The 21,640-nt window shown below is 51.9% G+C and overlaps 1 protein-coding gene across 5 annotated transcripts; it reads right to left on the bottom strand.

The window, feature by feature from the left end:
* Nucleotides 1-2,783: 2,783 nt before the first annotated feature.
* Nucleotides 2,784-21,554, bottom strand: KMT5A (lysine methyltransferase 5A). Of its 5 annotated transcripts, none has more exons than XM_043442122.1 (8): nucleotides 21,406-21,554; nucleotides 15,922-16,043; nucleotides 14,680-14,836; nucleotides 11,297-11,516; nucleotides 10,828-10,915; nucleotides 7,923-7,982; nucleotides 5,505-5,695; nucleotides 2,784-4,710 (listed from the first exon to the last, which is right to left on the bottom strand). In XM_043442122.1, the coding sequence occupies exons 1-8, from the start codon at nucleotides 21,413-21,415 to the stop codon at nucleotides 4,500-4,502; spliced, it is 1,059 nt and encodes a 352-aa protein (XP_043298057.1). In that variant the 5' UTR covers nucleotides 21,416-21,554; the 3' UTR covers nucleotides 2,784-4,499. The 5 variants fall into 5 exon arrangements, 4 of the variants coding, with proteins under 4 accessions (XP_043298057.1, XP_043298062.1, XP_043298050.1 ...); XM_043442127.1 differs by lacking the exon at nucleotides 21,406-21,554 and adding an exon at nucleotides 16,291-16,475; XM_043442115.1 differs by lacking the exons at nucleotides 15,922-16,043; nucleotides 21,406-21,554 and adding an exon at nucleotides 16,291-16,628.
* Nucleotides 21,555-21,640: the final 86 nt, after the last annotated feature.

The following is a 21,640-nucleotide window of genomic DNA, read 5'->3' as shown; positions in this document are numbered from 1 at the left end:
TCCCTGCACTGTTCAAGGGCCAGATACACACACACACATATATTATACATATATAACACATGTATACATACATGAATATATATGGTATCTAAGTGATGCACCATTGTTTCGTGTGTTGCTGTGACAGAAAAAAAAAACGCTACAAATGATAACATCAAGATGCTGTTGACTTTAAGGCTCACCCTGATTTCAGCAATGTTAAAATGTGAAAGAGAAGTAAATTTAGGCATCGATGAAATACAGTCCATAGAGAACAGGAGACTACACTTTGCAAAGAAACTAATGAGCCTGCTGAACATATCCAGTGAGCCTATCTTCTCAGTGAATAACACTGGCTTAGTGATCACGTCTCAGTTCCTGCCTGGATTATCTCATTTATTCCTCTAACAACTTGAGGAGATGGAGACTAACTAATATGAATTGCCTAGTTTATGGATTTGGAAATGAAGACTCTGAGAGGTTGAAGTACCTTACATGAGATCGCATAGCTATGAAGTTACTGCCTAGGATGCTAATGCAAGCCTGATTCTAGATTCTTTCTTTTTCTTTTTTAATTATATGACTGCACCAGGTCTTAGCTGTGGCACACGAGATCTTTAGTTGCAGCGTGCAAACTCTCAGTTGCAGCATGTGGGATCTAGTTCCCTGACCAGGGCTCAACACTGGCCCCCTGCATTGGGTGTATGGAGTCTTAGCCGCTGGACCACCAGGGAAGTCCCCTCAGGCCCAGGTTCTTAGCTGTGAAGCTCTACGTACCCTGATTCTCCAAAAAGTGATATATTAATAATAAGTGCAATTTACTGCACTTACATATGTTGCCTCACCTTATCCCTATGAGGTGGGCACTATTATTATTCACCCAAGCAGCTGCAAGTATGGTGGGGCTAAGGGGCTTGTCCAAGGCCGCAGCTGGAAGTGACAGAAGTAGGACTTGAACTCAAGTGCAAAGGTCAAAACCACTCTGCCTCCCAAAAGAAGTTGGCAACCTTTAAGTGTCTGGTCCAGAATGCGATTGCAACAGCACAGGGGCTTCTGACTCCTGGAACCCTGTATGATGGTGCATCCCTGACTAGGTGCTCCCATCTTAATAGCGGGGAGGGAGGAGGAAGATTTCTGCCCCTTGGAGGTGAGAACTGACTTGGGAAACAAATCTAACTTCAAACAAAACTGACTTCAGAATCACAGATGCTGGGATGTGGGCGTTCGAATTCCAGAAGGTAAGTTCTTGGAGCTGGGCCCAGTGTGACCACATTCAAGACAGACACAGTTGCTCCCACACTGCAAGGCTTCTATCTCCAAACCCTGAGCCAAGAGAGCAAGCTTAGAAGCAGTTGTCTGTCAGTCAGTCTGGGGCACTTGTAAATACTGAATGATAGAAACCACCCAAGGGACTTGCCTGGTGGCCCAGAGACTGGGACTCCACGTTCCCTGTGCAGGGGTCCCAGGTTCGAGCCCTGGTCAGGGAACTAGATCCTGCATGCCACAACTAAGACTCAGTGCAGCCAAATAAATATTTTTTAAAAACACCCCAAATTTTAATCTTAATAATAGCTGATTCCTGAAGATTATCTTTGTGCAAATACTTTTATGTCTTAAACTCAGTCAATCCTCACAATCACCCTGATGCAAGCACCAGTATTGTCTCTATGTCACAGGGGAGGATAGTGGTGCCCAGAGAGGTTAGGTAACCCACCCAAGGTTACATAGCGGCTGAAACCTGAGGTTCGGTTCCAGGGCTGAGCACTTGGCTGCTAGGCCACACTGTCCCCTCCATGGTGAGCTAGTAGTATATGATATCTGAATCCTCAGGAAATCCCTGCAAGGCGGGTGGGCAGAGGCCGTTCCCAACTTGATGGACAGATTTCAGAGGGTAAGTGATTTGTTCAGGACAATGGCTGACAGATGCTGAAAGCCTATGCCCGGAATGGATCTTTCACGTGTAAACCAAGGACTCTGCCCTCAGTCCCAACCTGCCTCCAGTGGCTTGGGGCTGAAGGAACGCAGCCTCTCGGGGGTGGATTGTGGTGTGCGGGTTAGGGATCAGGATCTGGGATACTTCCAGCACCAGACAGGCAAGGTTGATGACTCTAGAGACGCCTACCTGAGAATCAAGTCTAGCACGTTAGAGACAATAACAATTACAACAGCTAAAGTATAAGCTACATGCTTGGCACTCTTCTAAGGGGGCCATGTGCTTCCCTTTTAATCTCCACAAGCAACCCCAGACCCCTCATGATAAAAATGAAGAGACTGTCCCCTGGGACAGTCACCAAAACTGACTCAAACTGGTTAAGTGGCCCTTTTGTAAAAGAAACGGGGGACATCCCTGGTGGTCCAGTAGTTATCTACCTGCCAATTCAGGGGACACAGGTTCAATCCCCAGTCTGGGAAGATTCCACATACTGAGGAGCAATTAAGCCCATGCGCCACAACTACTGAGCCCAAGTGCCCTAGAGCCCGTTCTCCACAACAGAGAAGTCACTGCTGTAAGAAGCCCACGCACAACCAGAGTAGCCCGGCCTCATCGCAACTAGAGAAAGCCTGAGTACAGCAACAAAGACCCAATAGAACCAAAAATAAAAACAAACAAAAACAGGAATTCCCTGGTGGTCCAGTGGCTAGGACTCCGTGCTTTGACAGCTGAGGGCTCAGGTTCAACCCCTGGTTGGGGAACGAAGATCCCACAAGCCACATGGCACGGCCCAAAAGAGAAACAAAAAATGCATCACCTTTTTCTACCGCTGCCTTGTGGGGAAAAAAAAAAACAGAATGACACAGGTAGCCTCGCCTGGCAATAAATATTTTAATTTTTGTTTCATTTTTATGATGACAAATAATTTTCAAGTTTATTTCCTTTTCTTAAATACAAAGCTAAACCACAAACAGGTACAACCAAGACATTTTATCTCACATTTACACACTCCCATCGGATCCTCCTCCAATTTGCTGACCACTGACCAGGCAAGTGTGGGCTTGGTGGGTGTGGGTGGGGGTGGGAAGGGGAAGACTTCTTAGGTAGCACCGTCATGAGGCCGGGGCTGGGGGGCATTGAAGTTGAGGACAGGTTCTCACACCTGTCTCCATTCACATTTACCTGGGAGCGGGGGTGGGGTGGGGTTGCGCCAGAGACCCCAGATCACAGCTCTGGAGCCCCAGGCCCCTGAACTACAAGTTGACAGAAAGTGGGAGTCGGTTCCCCCCTTCAGGAAGAAGCTACCCGCTACTCCTGCTGTCACAGTTGGGGTGAAAACTTGACCCTCAGCCATGATCCCTGGGCCTGCCAGCTCCCCTGCCCCCTGGCAGCTAGGGTAGGGGCCCTGCCTTTTGGGGCTTGTAGGCTCGTTCTTTGGTTCATGGCTGCAGCTTTGCAGGAAGGACACCAGGTGGTCTGATACATGGAAGCCTTGACAGCAGGTCTGGAACTTTCAACCCAAGCAGAATCAGGTTGGGGTTGAGGGGGTGGGGGATTGGGTAAGTAATTTCTGGTCCCACTACAAAACCTTAGATTTTTTGATTAGAATAGTGTACCATCTCATATCTCTTCTACAGAAGCAAAACCAAGGGTGGAAAAAGAAAAAGCCGAACTAAAAACAACCCAAAACAAAAACGCAGCCACTTCACTCACTTCAAGACCTATATACATGTAAGTTGTCTTCTGTGGTTTTTTTTTTGTCTTTTGTTTTTTTTTAAATTTTTATTATTATTTTTTAAAATAAATTCAGTGTTCACATTTCTATAAAGAAACTAACCCAGTTTCGGGAAACCCTGCCCCTGCAAGGGCTAGGTAAGCAATGCTTGTCCCTGCCCACGTCTCCTTTGATTCCCCGCCCTGATGCTTTAAGGTGCCCGGAAAAGCGGCAGCTCATGGAAGAGTAAATTGACGCCTGGCCCGTGAGCCACCGGGTCAGTAAGCTTTCGAGAAAGCAGAGGGGAAGACTATCTTACTGTGAAACCTTTTTTTTAAAAATATTCATACACTTCAATGTGCGCCTGTCGAGATGTCAGGAAAAACAAGAGCTTGGGAACATCCCATCCAGGCCGTGGGGGAGGCAGTGTCTTCCTCGTGCCCACCTGGCACTGGGATGTTAGGTTGGGGGGGGCAGGTATGTGGGGAGCGGGGGAAGAGAGTCCTGGCTCTTCATTTGGAGGCAGGTGCGTCGCCCGGCTTCCTAGTTCATGTTCGACTCTTTCCTCTAAAACCTGTGCTGAGTCTTGGACTGCATGCACGGGAAGCACAAACGTTCGACTTGTATGCAAAAAAGGTACAAAAACAACTAGAATATAAAAGTTTTGGTAATATAAGGCCATCTGTTCAAGTCCACCTTGGAAACCTGTAACAGATATTTAAATACTACAGTGAAAAGGCATCTTAATATACTTTTTTCTTAAAAACATCTGAAGTAATCTGCTAAGATTAAGTGTGTAAAAAAAAAAAAAGAAATTAATTCCCTTTGAGGGCACTTTGTCCTTAGAAGAGGGGAGGGGGAGGGGCCGCTGGGTTAATGCTTCAGCCAGGGGTAGGCTTCGATGGAAGCCCGGCTGCGGTCCCCATAGTCATACAGAAGCTCCTCCCCGGCCTCGATGTCACGGGAGGCGATGAGGATGAGGTGAGGCACGCCGTCGATGTCGTGCAGTTTGGTTTGGCAGTTCCCACATTTACTGTGATTGATCAGTCTTCCCAGGCGATTTGTCTCTCGGGTTGCATCCACGCTGGCGGGGAGGGAGGGCGACAGAGGATTAAATTGATAAAGAGGCTTTTGAACCCAGTCTGAGTCAGACTTGCTCTCAGCTCTGGTGGGATGATGGTGATTTATGGCCATGTTTTTGGGAAAGCAATTCAACTCAAAATATATATATATATATATGTAACTTTAAGAGCCCAGAGGGGCGCTGGGTGTCGGGTATTTGGGTGGGGAAGTGTAGATGGGAATGCAAAAGACTCTGTAGATGCACCAGAGATGACTGTGGAGTTCTGCATAATAAATAAATGAATAAAAATCAACTCTGTTGGTGAGGGTGGGGGAGAGGCTGTGCAGGGTCGTGGGGGCAGGTGGGATATATGGGAAGCCTCTCTGCTTTCCACTCAGTTTTGCTGGGAATGTTAAAAGTACAGTCTATTAAAAAATAAGGTAAAACAACAATCACTGATATTGTCGCACAGGGAACAGAGAAATCAGTGATCCCCAGAGCTGCTGTGGTCACATGTCCCAGGGGGAAGGCCAGGTGAGCCCCTCTGCAGGCTTGCACATGACTGGTCCACCGCTTGGTGGCTGAGATTGCCTCCAGAACTGCTTCAATCCCCAGAATTAAAAATGGAAGTGGGGTGTGTGTGTGTGGGGGGTGCGGAATTGAGGGTAGGAAGAGCTGTACTGCAGCTTTGAAAACTGGCAGCAAGAACCAAGCAAGAAGCTAGAGCCAAAAGAAGAGTCAGGATGCCCTCGGTGGCCCTCTGTTGCACCTCTGCCAGGGTGGGGAAGAGCCACCTGAAGCCCCAGGGGACTTACCAGTAGGTTTTGCTCAGATACTGAAAATAGTACATGTAGCAGCCCGTGGAGGGGTCTTGTGCGTACAGAGCCTCCCGCTTCTTGGCGTCGGTGATCTCGATGAGGTCCCCGTGGTATTCCACCACAAACTCACCCCGGGAGAACTGCTTGGTGGCGATGACGCCCCTGCCTTTGCCGTCGATGAGGTCGATCTGTTGGGAGGTGCCGAGAGGGAGGGTTGGTTCATAAACAGCAACAAATGCCACCGTGTGTGGCCAGCAGCTTGCAATACATTCTTTGAACAGCCTTACTGCAGTAGGTCATAAAATCCACTCATTTCACACGCATGGTTTGAAGGGAATCATTCAGTATGTTATTGTTTAGTCGCTAAATCGTGTCCAACTCTTTTGCGACATCATGGACTATAGCCTGCCAGGCTCTTCTGTCCATGGGATTTCCCAGGCAAGAATACTGGAGTGAGTAGCCATTTCCTACTCCAGGGGATCTTCCCGACCCAGGGATCGAACCTGTGTTTCCTGCACTGGCAGGCGGATTCTTTGCTACTGGGCCAGTAGGGAAGCCCATTCAGCATACACAGTTGTGCAACCATCACCAGAATCCATCACCCCAAAGAGCTCCCTTGTGTTCGTTTGCAAAGCACTGTTACGTGGGCTCCTGAAAGATCTCTAGGTGGGTGCTGCCCCATTTTGCGGTTGAGAAAACCTGCAAAATTAGGGATTAGACAGGCAGAGGCATGTGTCCCTAGCCGCCAAGCTAGGAAATGATGTAGCACAGACTCAAAGCCACATCCTGGCCTACTCTTTAGGGGAAGAGTAGGACCCAACATTCTGAGTCTCTTCTTTATTCCATAATGTACACACCTGGGTTTCTCCTCACTCCATTTTATTTATTTGTTTTGACCTCCTCCTGCACGCCATTTTAAATGGAGATGGAGGGTGCTTGCCTGAGAGGCCCAGAACTAAATTCAGATTCCCCTCAGTGGTAGGTGGAAACTGAAGCTTCCCATCCCCCGGGTCCTAGCCCAGACCCATCTGGCCACCACTGAGACTTCCTCCCCTCTCAGGCTCCCACTACGTCTGAAATATACTAAAAGAATAGGGGGCGGCGCTAGTGGTAGAGAACCCATCTGCTAATGCAGAAGACATGACACCTGGGTTTGATCTCTGGATCAGGAAGATTCCATAAAGGAGGAAATGGCAACCCACTCAAGTATTTTTGCCTGGAGAATGCCATGGACAGAGGAGCGTGGCAGGCCACAGTCCACAGGATCGCGAAGAGTTGGTCAACTGAGCACGCAAGAGAAAAGCAAATCTTCCTGGGCATTGCCCTTTCCCAGGAAAATAGTATAGAAAAAACTAGCCTGTCCTTTTAAAAGTTTCCCCAAGCGTCATGCTAAATGAAAGAAGCCAGATACAACAGGCTACACATTCTATGACTCCATTTGTATGAAATGTCCAGAAGAGGCAAATCCACAGAGACAGAAAGCAGACTGGTTGTCAGGGGCTGAGGGCAGGGAACAGGAGTGGCTACTGGTGGGTCCGGGGTTTCCATTTGGGAGTACAAAAGGGTTTTGGAACTAGATGGAGGGGACAGTTGCACAACTGTGAATGAAGAACGTACTTAATGCCATTGAACTGTACACTTAAAGAACGGTTACGATGGTAAGTTACATATATATGTATAAATTTCATTATGATTAAAAAGAAATATTTACTGGCTGTGTCAAATCTTAGTTGCAGCGCATGGGCTCAGAAGTTGTGGCACTTGGACTTAGCTGCCCTGTGGCAATGCGGGATCTTAGTTCCCTGACCAAGGATTGAACCTGAGTCCCCTGCACTGCCAGGCGGATTCTGAACCTGGACTGTGAGGGAAGTCTTTCATCATGCAAAGTTTCCTCAGGGGCCCCCATGGTGGCACAGTGGGTAGGAATCTGCCTGCCAGTGCAGGAGACACAGGTTCGATCCCTGGTCTGGGAAGATCTCACAAAGGCGGAGCAGCAAACTAAGTCCATGCGCCGCGCCGCAACTCCTGAGCCTGTGCTCTAGAGCCCAGAAGCCTCAGCTACTGAAGCCTGCCTGCCCTGGAGCCCGTGCTCCGCAATGAGGAGCCCGAGCACCTCAACTAAAGAGTAGCCCCCTGCGCACCGCAGCTAGGGAAAAGTCTGCGCAGCAATGAAGATCCAGCACAGCCATAAATAAATAAAAAGTTTCCACGGCATAGCATCTCATTACATCTCCTCCAGGAGGCATTCCCTCAAGGGTACTTTTAGTGTTCAGTCCCTCGACAACTTGCAACAGTCTGCCTGGTCACAGCGCCATCAGAGGGTTAAGGCAGCGTGGCTCCTCGACAGGCCTCTGGACCAGGGAGGGCGCGATCTCACAGCCTCAGCCTCCACCCGTGGGCCCTGCGGCCCCTTACCTTCATTCCTTCTTCCTTCCCACTTTCAATCAACTCATCTATTCTTTTCCTTTCTTCAGACTGGGTGGGGAGGGAAAGAAAAAAAGAAAAAACAAGAAGTGCGTCAGCATTCTCACCAAGGCTGCTCTGGGAGTCCCGGCCGCCACAGGGTCCACTCATAGTCAGCCTCCATGGCATCGGTCCCCAGGGATGTCCAGGCCACCAAGCCCCCATCCGTTCCTCACTGCCCGCCTAAGTTGGGCCATTCACCACCTGGGGTTCAGGTGGGCCAGGAGGGGGACGGGGCGGCTCGAGGGCAGAATGTGGCTTCGGGCTATGCTGTTTGGCCCACACAGACTTTTACAAAACAACTAAATCGCGGACATCTAAAAATCAGGACTCCAACTGCATACAAAATTAGCCAGGGCTAAACTGATCAGAGGCTGCGCCGCTTGGACAGGGGGTGTGTACCCACCCATCGACCACGTCCACCCTCAGTTCACCGTGGCATCTCCTGACCGAGAACAGCACCTGGACGTAGGGAGCCCTCAAGGCAACAGTGCCCCACCCCCACATGCACAGGCACAACCACCTTGTTAAATAATTAGTTACAAGTGTGCAGAAGTAGATGGGCACAATCGTGGGAAAACTGGGATAGGTGGTGGGCAGTGGAGACAGGGACTTTCCTGCTGGGATGGAATGAGACAGAGGAGACGAGCTAGGGCCAGGTGAGACACCCTGAATGTGCAGCCAAGGAGTCCATTTTACTCTGGGCGGGGTTTGGGGACACGCGAGCAACTAGCTCCAAGCGTCCTAAAGAGGATTGCAGCAGTAGTCAGTCCTTGGGGGACCAAGGGCCTGGAAAGGGAGCAAGGTGTGAACCAGGGTGAAGGCAGAAAGGACTCGAGACGTGCCCAGCCGGAGTCAGCAGGCTGCTCTGCATGCCAGGCCCAGGGCTGGGCTGGGCTGGGGATGACGTGGCCAGGGCACTGCCAACACTGCAGTCCCTGCCCAGTGCGGGCTGTCACCCCACCCACAGCTGAGCCAACCAGAGAAGGGGCTCCCGCAGCAAAGCAATGAGGGGTTCAGGGCATCTCTCCAGGGCCCTATTTCCACCCTCTTGCCCTGGACTTGGACCTTGGACTGGGCCCCGCCTGCTCTGTCTTCAGTCACAACAAGGTGTCTTCGGGGCTCTTTGTTTCACACCAGCTACCCACACCCCCTCCTAATGCCCTGTCTACCTGGGCCTCGGCTTTGGCTGGCCCAGAAGGGCAGTCAGGTCGGGACCGGCCTCACCGGAGAAGAGGCCTGGCTGCCCCACCTTCGGGCCTCACCTCTGCCAGCCGAAGCCCCACCAGCCTGGCCGGCCACCACCTGGCCGGGGTGCCCACTCGATAGAGCCAACACAAACGGTGGTGGGCAGAGCGTGGCTCTCCCTGGCCCCTGGCTCTCCGTCCAGCCACAGAGTGGGCCTGACTGCCTGCAGACCAAGCCTTGGGGAACCACTGCCAGCTGCCTTCCGCTTGCCTGCGGTAGAATTCAGCACTCTGGCAACACACCCACTGCAGCCTCACTCTTCCAGACAGAAAAGCCTGGGTTTTTGTTTTCCTTTTTTTAATTAAAAAAGGCCAACTCAGGCTTCCCCCACCCTGCAGCCCACAGCGGCGCTGGGTGGACCCCCAGGTTCGCTATGTGGGCTCTGCGGCTGCCGACCACGGCTGGGCGGTGTCCCGGGTGCTGGGGGCTGGCACCGCCTCGCCCTCTGCAGTGCTGTCTCTAGGCTGACCTCGCACAGCCTCCCACTGCAGGCAGACAGCTTGTAACAGCTTGTTCTTGGCTGAAAGACACTGCCTTTCTAAGGAAATACAGCCAGAGCTTCTCTCTGGGGGGAGAAAAATGACACCCTCCCCCCTTTTTAAAAAATGAAGTCCTGTCAATTCAAAGAAGGAGACACAGAGATGCTGCCTCACCGTCTGTACAGCTACAGATTCAACGTGCAAATGCCGAAGAGCCTGAGGGTTGAGAGGCCGGGGTCCCCCACCTCCCTGGTGTGGGCGGCAGTCCTGAGCGCTCTTCCCAAGCCTAGAAGTTGCTCTGCTGCCCCTGGGTGGGAGGGGGGATGGAAGCAGCTGGGGGCTGCAGGGCCGGGCCACACCCTGGGTTTCCCTAACAGAAAGGCAATAACCACACCTCACTGCATCAAATATTGATCAACCGTGCACAACTCAGCACTCTGCAAAGGCAGCGGGCGGGGGCCTTACAGCCCAGTTGGCCTCCCTGCCTGGTTTTCGCAGGTTCTGTGGCTGCGTGGGGAAGACCAGAGAGGAGCCCTGGGTAAGGACAGCACGGGGGAAGCAATGGTGACAAGGGTTAACAGGTGCTCACTGCGTCCCCGGCACGGTTCTAAGTGTTCCATGCGCGTTCACTAACGTGCGTTACCCTCCCAACCACCGCACAGGGCTCGACTACATCATCCCATTTCACAGACGACATGGCAGAGAGGCACAAGGCAGTTAAGCCCTGAGGTCACACAACCAGAAAATAGTTCCCAAGCCAGTGCTCGTCATCATCTTGAGACATGAAACCTCTGGAGAGCAGACAAACACGCCTCTAAGAGAGCATGCAGCCCGCCACACAGTCTCAGGCTCTGATGGCCCTGCCAAAGCCCCTTTCCTTGGAGGTCCTGACTTTCCATGCCCCACACTACAGGCGACAAGGCTCCTTCACAGAGGCATCTTATTCAAGCACCACAGTGACCCAAGGGAGTTATGACGACCCCCATTAGACCCAGGAGGACATTGGGGCTGCAGAGGCCAAGAGACTTTTCCCGTGATGATGCAAAGACAGCTCAGGTGGTAGGCAGCGAACACTGCCCACGGGGCCACCCTGACCCTTTGCGAACCGGGACTGAAACACGTGACCCCACCTGAAGCTCAGCCTTGCTCTTCCTGGAGCTCCTTCGCACAGGGTAGAAATCTGTGAGCTTGCGATTCTGCTGTGTTTTCCCTTGAGCTCTGGGGTGGGAAAGGAAGAGGAGGGACCAAGCGTTAGCGCTGAGACCATGTCCACAGCCAGGAGGCATGCGACCCTTTAGGAGCAGGCTCCTTGGAAATCGGGTCACTTAAAACACCTTTGTCCACTGCAGCCCGGGGTCACTTTGCTCACCTGCCCACGGCAGCCTCAGAAGGAGTGCCAAAGGCAGGCTGCCTACTCTCAGCAGGGTGGGGGGCTCTGGACCCGAGGCAGACCAGGATGCGGTCAAGTAATGGTATCCCTGGTGCTGTCTTGGGAATCTGAGCCTTAACAGCTCAAGGGCCTGAGAGGGTGGGTGGCCTCCTCCCAGCTGGTACCCGGCAGGTTGCCCTGTGTGAGGAGTGGCTCCAAGAAGCACTTACTTTTTCCTGGGGGCCTGTTTGCCCCTGACGGGCTTTTTCAGGGCCTGCTTGGCAGCGGCTGCATTGGGAGTATCACAAGACGAGGTCGGGGTTTTGGGAGGTTCTGCAGCTTCAGATTTTTGGTTTGGAAAAGGTGCCAGGGGACCTCTCCTGGCGTCTTTGATCTTCTGTTCCTCGGCCTTCATGGAGCTTCGTATTGCATTCCCAGAGTTTCTTTTCTCTGTGGGCAGAGGGTGGGAAGAGACAAGCTGACTCTGGACCCGACATCTCCCACTTTCCAGCCCTCTGCTGCTTGCTAAGACAGGCTCAGGGAGGAGATTGGGGGGTGGGGGGGGTGTGTTGGGCAGTAGTGCCCCTGGACTGTTAACCCTGGTATCCACTAACCAGTATCTTGGGGAAAAGATCTGGCTTTACTTTTTTTTTTTTTTATTAGTTGGAGGCTAATTACTTCACAATATTTCAGTGCTGGCTTTACTTTTTGACCCAGACACTAGGCAGAGCTTGTGGTCTCTGCATCTTTTTTTTTTTTTTCATCCCCTTTTCCAGCTTTGTTGAGGTATGATTGATCAATACAATTATAAGATATTTGAAGTGTTAGACCACGATGAGTTGATAGATATATATTGTGATTGGATTCCGCTCTTGTCAACCCATCAGGTCATCTGCATCTTGAGAGGAAGAGCCTTTGAAGCAGAAGTACCACAGCCAGCAACACTGACATGAGGGCTCCATCAGTGGCTTTTGAGGAAATGGGCTCCAAGGGGAAAAGCTCAGTTCCTACAGAGGGGGGCAGCATTGCTGGGTGGAAGTAAGGCGATAAAGCAGAACCTCTCCCCAACAAAGGCCTCTTTCCCAAGGCTAGCTCCCTGGCATGATTCATTTCAGATTCTTTTTTTTAAATTCCCTCTTCTGACAGGGTCGAAGCACAGCATTCACAGTGGTTCTCAGCATGGTGCCCCAATACCAGTTCAGTCTGTTGTGTGGGACGTCGCCAATGACTTGTTACTAAAAATACTCATGGAGCACCAGTATTGAACTGTTTTTTTTCCCATAAAATTTTTTTACTTTTTAAAAATAAATAAAACATTGCTGGTGGGAATGCAAAATGGTGCAATCACTTTGCAAAAGAGTTTGGCAGTCTTCAAAATGTTAGACATAGAGTTATCATCTGACTCAGCAGTTCTAGTTCTAGGCATTTATCAGGAGAATTAAAAACATATGTCTACGTAAAAACCTATATATGAATGCCCGCAGAAGCTTATTCAAAAGAGCTAAAAAGTAAAAACAACTCTAATGTCCATCAACTGACGAATGGGTAAGTAAAATGTGGTCTATCCACATGATGGAATATTATTCAGCCACAGAAAGGAATAAAGTACTGACACAGGCTACAACATGTATGAACCTTGAAATTATAAGATACAAGAGAACAGAGTACAAGAGACCAGACACAAAAGGCCACATATTTTATGACTCCATTTATATGAAATGTCCAGGGCAGGCAAATCCAGAGATGGAAAACAGATTAGTGATTGCCTAGGGCTGGGCGAAAGTAGAAATGGGGAATGACTGTGAATAGGTACAGGGTTTTTTTTTTGGGGTGATGGAAATGTACTGGAGTTTGACAGAGGTGATGGCTGCACAAATCTGTGAGTATACTTAAAACCAGTGAATTGTACCCTTTAAAATGGTGAACATCAGGATATCTGAATTATAGTTCAACAAGCTAAAGAGAATAATAAATACATCAACAGCCATCCGGACCATTCTCCAGATGGTCCGGACACACACAGACAGACAGTGCTCCCTGACACAGTCTTGAGTGGAATAAGAGGGACTTAAGCCCAAAATGTCGGGCATAGCCTTAGGAGTGGGTGGTGTTCATGAACATTAGCTGTCACATGAGTCTGCGTCAAGGCAGGAAAAAGGTCGAGAATCATGGATACACACCCAGTCTGTGGGGGTCTCCTCCAGTGTTCATCCAGCCCCCAATTTCAACTGTCATGATGTAGTAACACTTCGAGTCAAATAAGCTAACTTGTGCCCCATGTCACCATTCAGGACAGTCTACATCCCGCCCCATCCCAGAAGGGATGTGAGGCTGGCTCACGGCATCTAGAGAGGCCCTTCCCAAGTCTCCATGTGGTTAGTGCTGGCCTCAGTGCTGCGGAAGCAGGGATGTAGGGAGGGGCAGGCTGTGGTGCTTCCGGTCCAGTGGAAAATGGGCTGACAGTACGGAGCACTCACAAAGTCCCCCTCCCTTTTCTTTTGGCCGTGCCACGAGGCTTGCAGGATCTTAGTTCCCCGACCAGGGATTGAACCTTCTCCCCTGGCAGTAAAAGCACAGAATCCTAACCACTGGACCACCAGGGAACTTGCTCACAAAGGCCTTTTGCACCCATGCTTTCACTGGTCTTCAGGCAGGACTCCTCTCTCCCACTGGACAGATGAAAAACTGAGGCTCAAAAAACCATAGCAACCTGCCTGTGATCCTTCCTTTCATAAATGGCAGAGCTAGGATTAGAACCTGAGTCCATCTGAAATAACATCATCAAGGGGAATGAGGCTGAGGGCTGGCTCCTGCCCCTGGTTCTCAGATCTGGACCAGAGGTTGGGCTACCCCATCCCTTGAGGGCACTTTCTGTTAACAAATACAAAGCTTCCTCGTAAAGAGCTGCTGGAGCAGCTGGTAGCTGCTGTTTCTTTAAGGCAAGTTTTAGAGCACAGTAACTGGGGAAAGTTCACCACCAGCCCCCATCCCCACCCCACCACCGCAACTTTAAAAGGGAATATTTGGGTTACAGCAAAATTTCCAACAGGTCTCAGCGTGTTTTGCTGGGCCAGAAAGAACTTTTAATAACCGTCTATTTTCTTGCTCAGCATTTTAACTCTAAATCTCATTCTGGAGTACACTGCTTCAGAGAGTAACACTTGAGTGGAAAGGACCTTTAGAACTGAGGTCAAGGCCAGCTCATAAAAGAGAAGGAAGTCAGTTCCTTAGGTTCACACGATTCAGCTGCAGTACAAGTGCCTAGTCTGGACACCCCAGACTCATCATTTCTGTACTTTTAGCGCCTGTGAACCTCTCAAACGACATGCCAGCTGCCTTATTTTGGCAACTTGGCAAGAAAACCAAGCTTGAAGGACATGCTAACTCTTGTAAAAACAGGGAGAACCTGTTAGACCAACAGGGCACACGCCCTGGAACAGGCGGCTCTATTCCCCACTGTGTCTATGTTTCTTAGCAGCAAGACAGGGCATGATTCAAACTTTTCAAACTTTGGCTTGAAAAGACTGGATAAGGAAACCTAGCATATATACATTATTACTGAGGATGCAACCCGGCCAGCAGTGGTTAGAAGAGGGCCATTTCAGAGGCTTACCGTCGCGTTTCCTGTAGATTCCGGCTAATGGCTTCCCCTGGCATTTGACTTCGTATTGTGCAACTGAGTTCTCTTCCTGAAGGGGGGAACGCATTCCAGAGCATTTGTTCGGGCTCATGTAGGTATAGATCTTTGATTGCCCGGTAAATACATTCTCCTAAAACGACAAATGCATATTCTGAAAGAGGCTTGAAGAAGAAGATCTTACAACATTTAGACGGAGAAGGGGCAACCGGAATCCAAAAGACAAAAAAATGGAAAAAAACATGGTTCAAAAACTGGGTTACTAGGGGAAGCCTAGTAGTGGAAGGTTTAGAATCCCCCAGGTCCACGTTGGTCTCTAATTCCAGTCTGTTAACGAGGGCAGGGGGGACATCTGGCCAGCGAGGAGAACCAGCTGTCCACAAAGATCCGTAGAAGGAGGCAACCTACCAGTTACAAGGAGGTTAGAGTGACCAGGGCAGACGAGGCCAGAACTGGAAGGGCTGGCCTCTGCGCAGCAGCTGACTGCTCTGGCAGGAGCGGCAACTCCAGCACAGACAGGCCTCAGGAAACCTGAATAACCACTTCTTGGACCTGAGGTCAGCTGGTAGGACTTGCCATGACTGTCTGAGCCTTCTATGCGCCCAAGCCCGGCCCCTCTCAAATCGTGCAGTCCCCAAGACTGCGGGACTAGGCTGCGGCTGGGGAAATTCTCTCAGGCTAACTAGGCGGGTGCGGAGCTCAGGAGACCAACGCATTTAGGGCGGTTATTCTACTGCGGTGGGCAGGCCGGTGGGGCGGTACGGGTCACTGCTGGTGTCTCTGGGTGTGGGGCCTCTCCTCTGAGTAAGCACAGACGGGAGGAGGGCTTTCCCAGAAACACTGCTGGGCCTTTCTGCCTGGTGAGCCATTCACCAAGTCAGCGAAGACCTGTGACCTCCCCGAGGGCCCCGGGCAGGCCCCGCACACTCTGGGAAGGCGCAGCCGCCACCGGGATGGCAGGGTCTCGGGGTGTGGAAATGCCATAAAGACACAAACTTTTCCGAGGTCGGAGCTTGCCAGGGTCATGGCGGAGCGAGTGGGGACGCCACTCCCAGGCAGGCAGCAGAAAAGGAAGCTGCCCGGCCGGGCGCCCCGCCCGCACCCCCGCCCCAGGGCCGCGGGCGCGCCCACGTGCTCTCGGAGCTGGGCCCGCGGGGGCGCCCGGCCGCACGGCCCCTGGGGGCGCGCCGAGCGAGTGCGGGAAGGGTGCCTGCTTACCCCGTTGGTGCGGGGCCTCCCCGGGCCCCTCCGCTCCACCATCTCCGGGCCCGGGGCCGTCGCTGCCACCGCCGCCGCCGCCGCCGCCACCTCCACCGCGCGGGGCTTGGACATCTTCCTGCCTGGAGAGGGGGACCCGGGGGAAGCGGGGGAGGGGGCGCTCAGGGCGCGGCGGGGCGGGGAGCGGGGCCGCCCGGGCCGGGCGCCGCGGCGGCGCCTCCCGCCGCAGCCATGTTCCGAGGGCCCGGCGGCGGTGGGCCGGCCGGCCGGGCCGGGCCGCGCCGGGGCCCGGGTCGCCCTCCCGCCGCCCGGCCCGGCCGGGCCCCGCGCGCCGCCCGCCCCCCGCGCGGCCGGGCCCGCCACACCCACCTGCAGCCCGGCCAGGCCCATGGCGGCGCGCCCCTCGCCCTCGCCGCCGCGGCCCGGCCACCAGCGCTGCCGCTGCCGCTGCTGCTGCTGCTGCCGCCGCCACCAGCGCCGCCGCGGCGCCCCGGGGAAGGGCCGGCGGCGCCCCACGGCGCCCCCTTCCCCCATGGCCTGCGAGGCAGCGCCCGGCACCCGCGCGCCGCGGCAGCCCCGGCCGGCCCGGGACCGAGGACGCAGGGAGGGAGGCGCTGGCGGCGCGTCCTCCGCGGCCCGCCCGCTCGCCGCCGCCGCCGCCCACCGTCCGCTCCCGGCCGGGGAGGGGGCTGGCAGGGGCGGCGCTGAGAAGCTCCTCCGGAGGGAGGGAGGGAGCGAAGGAGGGCGGGCCCACGGCGGCGACGAATCCCAACTCGGGCGCGCCCCCTCTCGCGCGTCCTCAGCCACTCGGGAAGGAAGGGGTGGGAAACATGATAATGACAGCCCGGGCTCTCGGCCGCCCGGGCTCCCACTCTCGCTGGCTCCACGGATATTTCGGGAGACCCGTCCGTGCCAGGCGCAGCGGGCAGCGGTGAACGAAAGCCCTCCTGTGTGCCTGAGCCTGTGCTCACGGAGCGTTTTCGTGGGCATTTAACCTTCCCGGCAAGCCCCTGGGAGCCAGGTCCTGCGAGTAACCCGTTTATGATGGGGATGCTGAGGCTCCAGGGAGATGCAGGGGCTTGCCCAGAGCCACAGAACTAGAAAGTGATCAGGTCAGATGTCAAGCCCAGGCGGGCTGCACCTGATCCGTACGGTCCCTGGGGAGATGGAGCCGCCGGGAATTATAATAGCATGTTTGCTCGGCGCTTCTCTCGCATACCTTGTCATTCAAACCTCCCAGCAGCCCTTTGAAGGTAGAAACCTTATTATTTTCACTTCCACAGACAGGGAAAACCACCTCAGAGAAGTGAGGAGCTTGGCCAAGTTCTCAGAACTAGAACTAGATTTCCAGGCCAACAGACCCCAGAGCCTACACTCCCGCCCCTAAATCACCAGTTATAGAAATAGGTAGGGAGGAGCTAATGGTGTTGCAGAAGGCTTATTAGCAGGTCACCCAAGTGTCCCGTCCCCCCATGAGAAATGTCCTAGGAGGCAGGGGTTCCAGGCACTGTGGTATCTCAGCGTAGATTACTGACCTGAACCACTGTGCTGTAGCCATTAGGGTTTGAGGGCTCATAGCCAACAAAGAGTCCCTGTATTTGTGCAAAGTCATAGATGCAAACAAGCACCTCAGAGCATCCATCCTTGGGTTATGGCCTGGGAGACAAAGATTGGGTATCTCTCCCTGCATCTGCCCCAGAGGTGCTTTGTGACAAAGGCCAAGTCTCTTCCCCAGCCTGGGCTGCAGCATCCTCATGGATAAAAACCAAGATCAATGAATTCCACAACCTACCGAGGGCACCTTCCGACACCCACATAAACAAATGGCTGTCACTTTAAGTAGCTGCCTCCTCCTCCTCTTAGAAGGGATAAGACGGTGGATTAAATGGTAAGACACTGCTCAGGACACAGCCTCCCAAATCAGCTCATGTTTTAGAATCCTTCACAGCAGGGCTGGGGAAAGTCCCTCCATCCCCACCCAACCACTAATTCCAGTAGGATAGGGTACTCTGCCCACTTGAATATCCAAGAGACTATGCAAAGACAGGATTCCAAAGGGACACTGGGACACCCAGGCTGAGCCATTTGAAACAGTGTCTGTTACCTCTGCAGGGCAGAGAAGGTTTGTAGTTTGTTGCCAAACAATCAGGGGGATCTTGGTTTGGAGGCAAGAAACAGTTGCTCAAGTCATCTTGTCCATTTCTCATACTAGTTTCACTCCCCCACCCCACACACATACCCATGGCTACATCTTCCTCTATTTTAGCACACAGATGCAGAGGATACACTAAAATACAAGTCTAGCAACCATTCCTCTCAACTCTGCAGCTCTAGTAGCTAGAAAATGTAGTACAAATCATTCAGTAAAGTTGTAGAACAGTTTCTTTTCTCTGTGATGAGGTTCCTATGTGCATAACAAATACATATATCCAGTCACAGAAATAAAAACTCTTAATGGTGCCCAGGATCTCACAGAAATAGAATTCATCACCAGTGATACTAATCGCTAACATTTAGTGAATGTTTCAAAGTGTTAGTCACTCAGTCCTGACTTACTCTTTGAGACCCCATGGACTATAGCCTGCCAGGCTCCTCTGTCCATGGGATTCTCCAGGCAAGAATACTGGAGTGGGTTGCCATTTGCTTCTCCAGGGGATCTTCCTGACCCAGGGATGTAGAAACTGAGGCTTCAGGAAGATAAATCACTTGCCTAAGGGTTATGTGACTAAGATACTGATAAATATGAAGATGCTTTAGCATAAAAAAATGTATACTGCTGTTCTCAAACTCAAGACACTAAAATACTAATTCATTCATTTGACAAGCATTTATTCATTACCTACTGTGTTCCAGGCCCTTTGCTAAAGACACAACAATGAACACAGAGATAGAGCACAGTGAGGCCAGAGGGGTGGGAAGGCTGCTATAGGATACAGTGAGGACTGTGGATTTCCTCCTAAGAGCAAGAGGGTATGGTTAGGGATGGGAGGAGTGGTGAGAAGCACATGACGAAAATCTGTGTTCTTGGGGACCACTCTAGCTCCATTGTGACTGGAGACGGTCACAGTGGAAAGAGGGAGACCAAGTAGGAGGCCATCTGATAGATGGACAGCTCTTACCCAAACGGATACCCTTGAGGCTGTAAATATTTATATGACTGTAGAATTTCTAAACCAGAGAGGAGTTGCCAGATATCTGAACATTATGTTCATGTGACTTAGCGGGGCTCTCAAGTGAGCTACAAGTAGCTACAAGCTGTGCACAAAGACTGCTTTTCTAGAAGAAAAAGACTGACCCTTCATTTGAAGTACTGTAAATAATTCGATATCTGATGACACTAAATGCCCAATTTAATGGTTTGCAAGAATAATGAAGCCTAAGAAATAAATAACTACAAATGGGGTGGGGGTCAGGTGACTCAGTGAGAATCACTGACCATACATTACAAAGGTGATGCATAAGCCTGTTAGGCTAGAAGCTGGGAACTCTCCTCTTCACTTTGGCTAAATAAGAGAGGTAGAGGGACTTGCCTGGTGGCCCAGTGGGTAAGACTCTGGCGTCCAATGAAGGGGGTGAGGGTTCGATCCCTGGGGAGCTAAGATCCCATGTGCCTCCAGGCCAAAAATCCAAAACATAAAACAGAAGCAACACTGTAACAAATTCAATAAAGACTAAAAACAGTCCACATCAAAAAAAACAAAAAAATTTTAAAAAAATAAGGGAGGTAAAGTGGAACAAGCAAAGACACAGAATGGCTAGAGTATGTCCAGTGACTTTGGCCTTCAGCTTCCACCTCTGAAAAACGAAAATAACAGTTTGTAAAGATTAACTGACATAATAAAGTACCTGGCTCTCGGTGATAATTATTATTAACCGTTATTAAGTATTTATTTCAATGGCCAAGAGGTTCACTTTGTTTCCCCCTACAGATTAATTTAAGCAAACTATTTTTAAAATGCACTACTGTTAAAATAGGTAGTTTAAATGATTTTGGTGTGATGGGAAAAATTAAAGGGGCTTCCCTGGTGGCTCAGCCAGTAAAGAGTCTGCTTGCAATGCGGGAGACCTGGGTTCAACCCTTGGATTGGGAAGATCCCCTGGAGAAGGAACTGGCAACCCATTCAAGTATTCTTGCCTGGAGAATTCCATGGACAGAGGAGCCAGGTGGGCTACAGTCCAAGGGGCCACAAAGAGTCAGACACGGCTGAGTGACTTTCACTTTCATAGTTTTATTCAGATTTGTCAGATAAATTAGCCAGATATTATTAAAATACTTTTAGATGCTTAACACTTTCCTGAAGAATAATATTTGAGGCATCTTACTATTCTCTGTGGACTGGGTTACGAAGCTCTTTAACTTGAAGTCCACTATGCCTTATTTCGTAATCAAAATCTAGGTAAGTCTTGTTCCCAAAGACCTTAAAGGGATGCTACGAGAAGAAATGATGCAACTGGGTGCAGGGACTGAAAACAAAGAAGCCCAATAAATATTTGCTGAATGAATCCTTATTTTGTTCATTATGATCGCTATGGGGAGCCTGGGCTTCCCTAGTGGCTCAGACGGTAAAGATCTGCCTGCATAGTGCATTAGGCAAATTCCTACTAATGTGTAATACCTTGAGAATTTTGAGAAAAATGTAAAACCTCGACTTATTTCTTTTACATAATAATTCAAGTGAACCGTCACGCTCAAGTTTTTGCATGAAGGAGACACAGCGGCTGGAAACGACCAGCGGTTAGAGATCACTTTGCCGCATAACATGGGTCTGTACTGACAGCAAACTAATTGTGCGAAGAACTTCAGGCAGAGACATCGACTCCCTCGCGGCTGCACAACCCCACCCAAGCCATCTCCCGTGGGCAGGAGCCCTGATCACCTGCGGCGCGAAGGGCCGCCCCGGGAGGTGCCAGGGGACCTGTCTTACCCCAAAGTGGGCCAGCGGGGCCCGTCCCCGCCCCGGCGGCGCAGAGCTGACTCAGGGCGTGGAAAGGGAAAGGAAGGCGCCTGCCGCGGTGTCCACTCGGACGCGCTCCCCACCAAGTAGGGTACCGATCTGTGCCCTCGCCTCGGGATCACCTCCTTTCCAAACCAGAGAGAGCCCCAGGCAAGCGAAGCCTCGCCCTCCCCCTCATTTGTATCAATGACAACCATTCCCTTGAGGTGCTAGGCGCTTTAGTTTCCAAACAGCTTTGACATATGGCCCCGTTGCCTCTCGAGAGGCAGGTCACCAAGTGCCCACACTTTAAAAAAGGAGAAACCGAAGTACGGGAGTGGGAGGGGTTTCTGGGGGCTTCGGGAGCGAGGGTGGGGAAGAGGTGAGAAAGGTTCCGCAGCCCCTCCCCCCGCAACCTTACTAGTCCCCGCGCTCCTTCCGAGCAGCCGGCGGGAGAGCGCCTTCCCGCCGCCGCTCCCGCCACTTCGGTGTCGCCTGCAGGGCGACCCCCCAGCCCAGCAGCCCCGGCGCTGGCCACCGGGGCCAATACCTCTAGCCATGGCCCTGCTCTGTCACCGCCTAGGATCTCCCGGGAAACGCAGCTTTCGAAAAAAGTTGCAACAACTGTAGCCAACTGCTCCGCAGGGTCCCGGCTGCTGCCCTGATTGGCGCCGCTGCCCGTCTCTCCCTAGGCTGCCCGCCGTGATAGGCAAACTCTGGAGGGAAAGCCCGCCCTTTTCCCCGCCTCCCAGGCGGGGGCGGGGCGAGCGGCCGCACTTTCTACA

This window comes from Cervus canadensis, chromosome 1, assembly GCF_019320065.1.
Source record: "Cervus canadensis isolate Bull #8, Minnesota chromosome 1, ASM1932006v1, whole genome shotgun sequence".
Taxonomy (NCBI): domain Eukaryota; kingdom Metazoa; phylum Chordata; class Mammalia; order Artiodactyla; family Cervidae; genus Cervus; species Cervus canadensis.
This window is presented reverse-complemented; position numbering and strand designations above follow the sequence as displayed.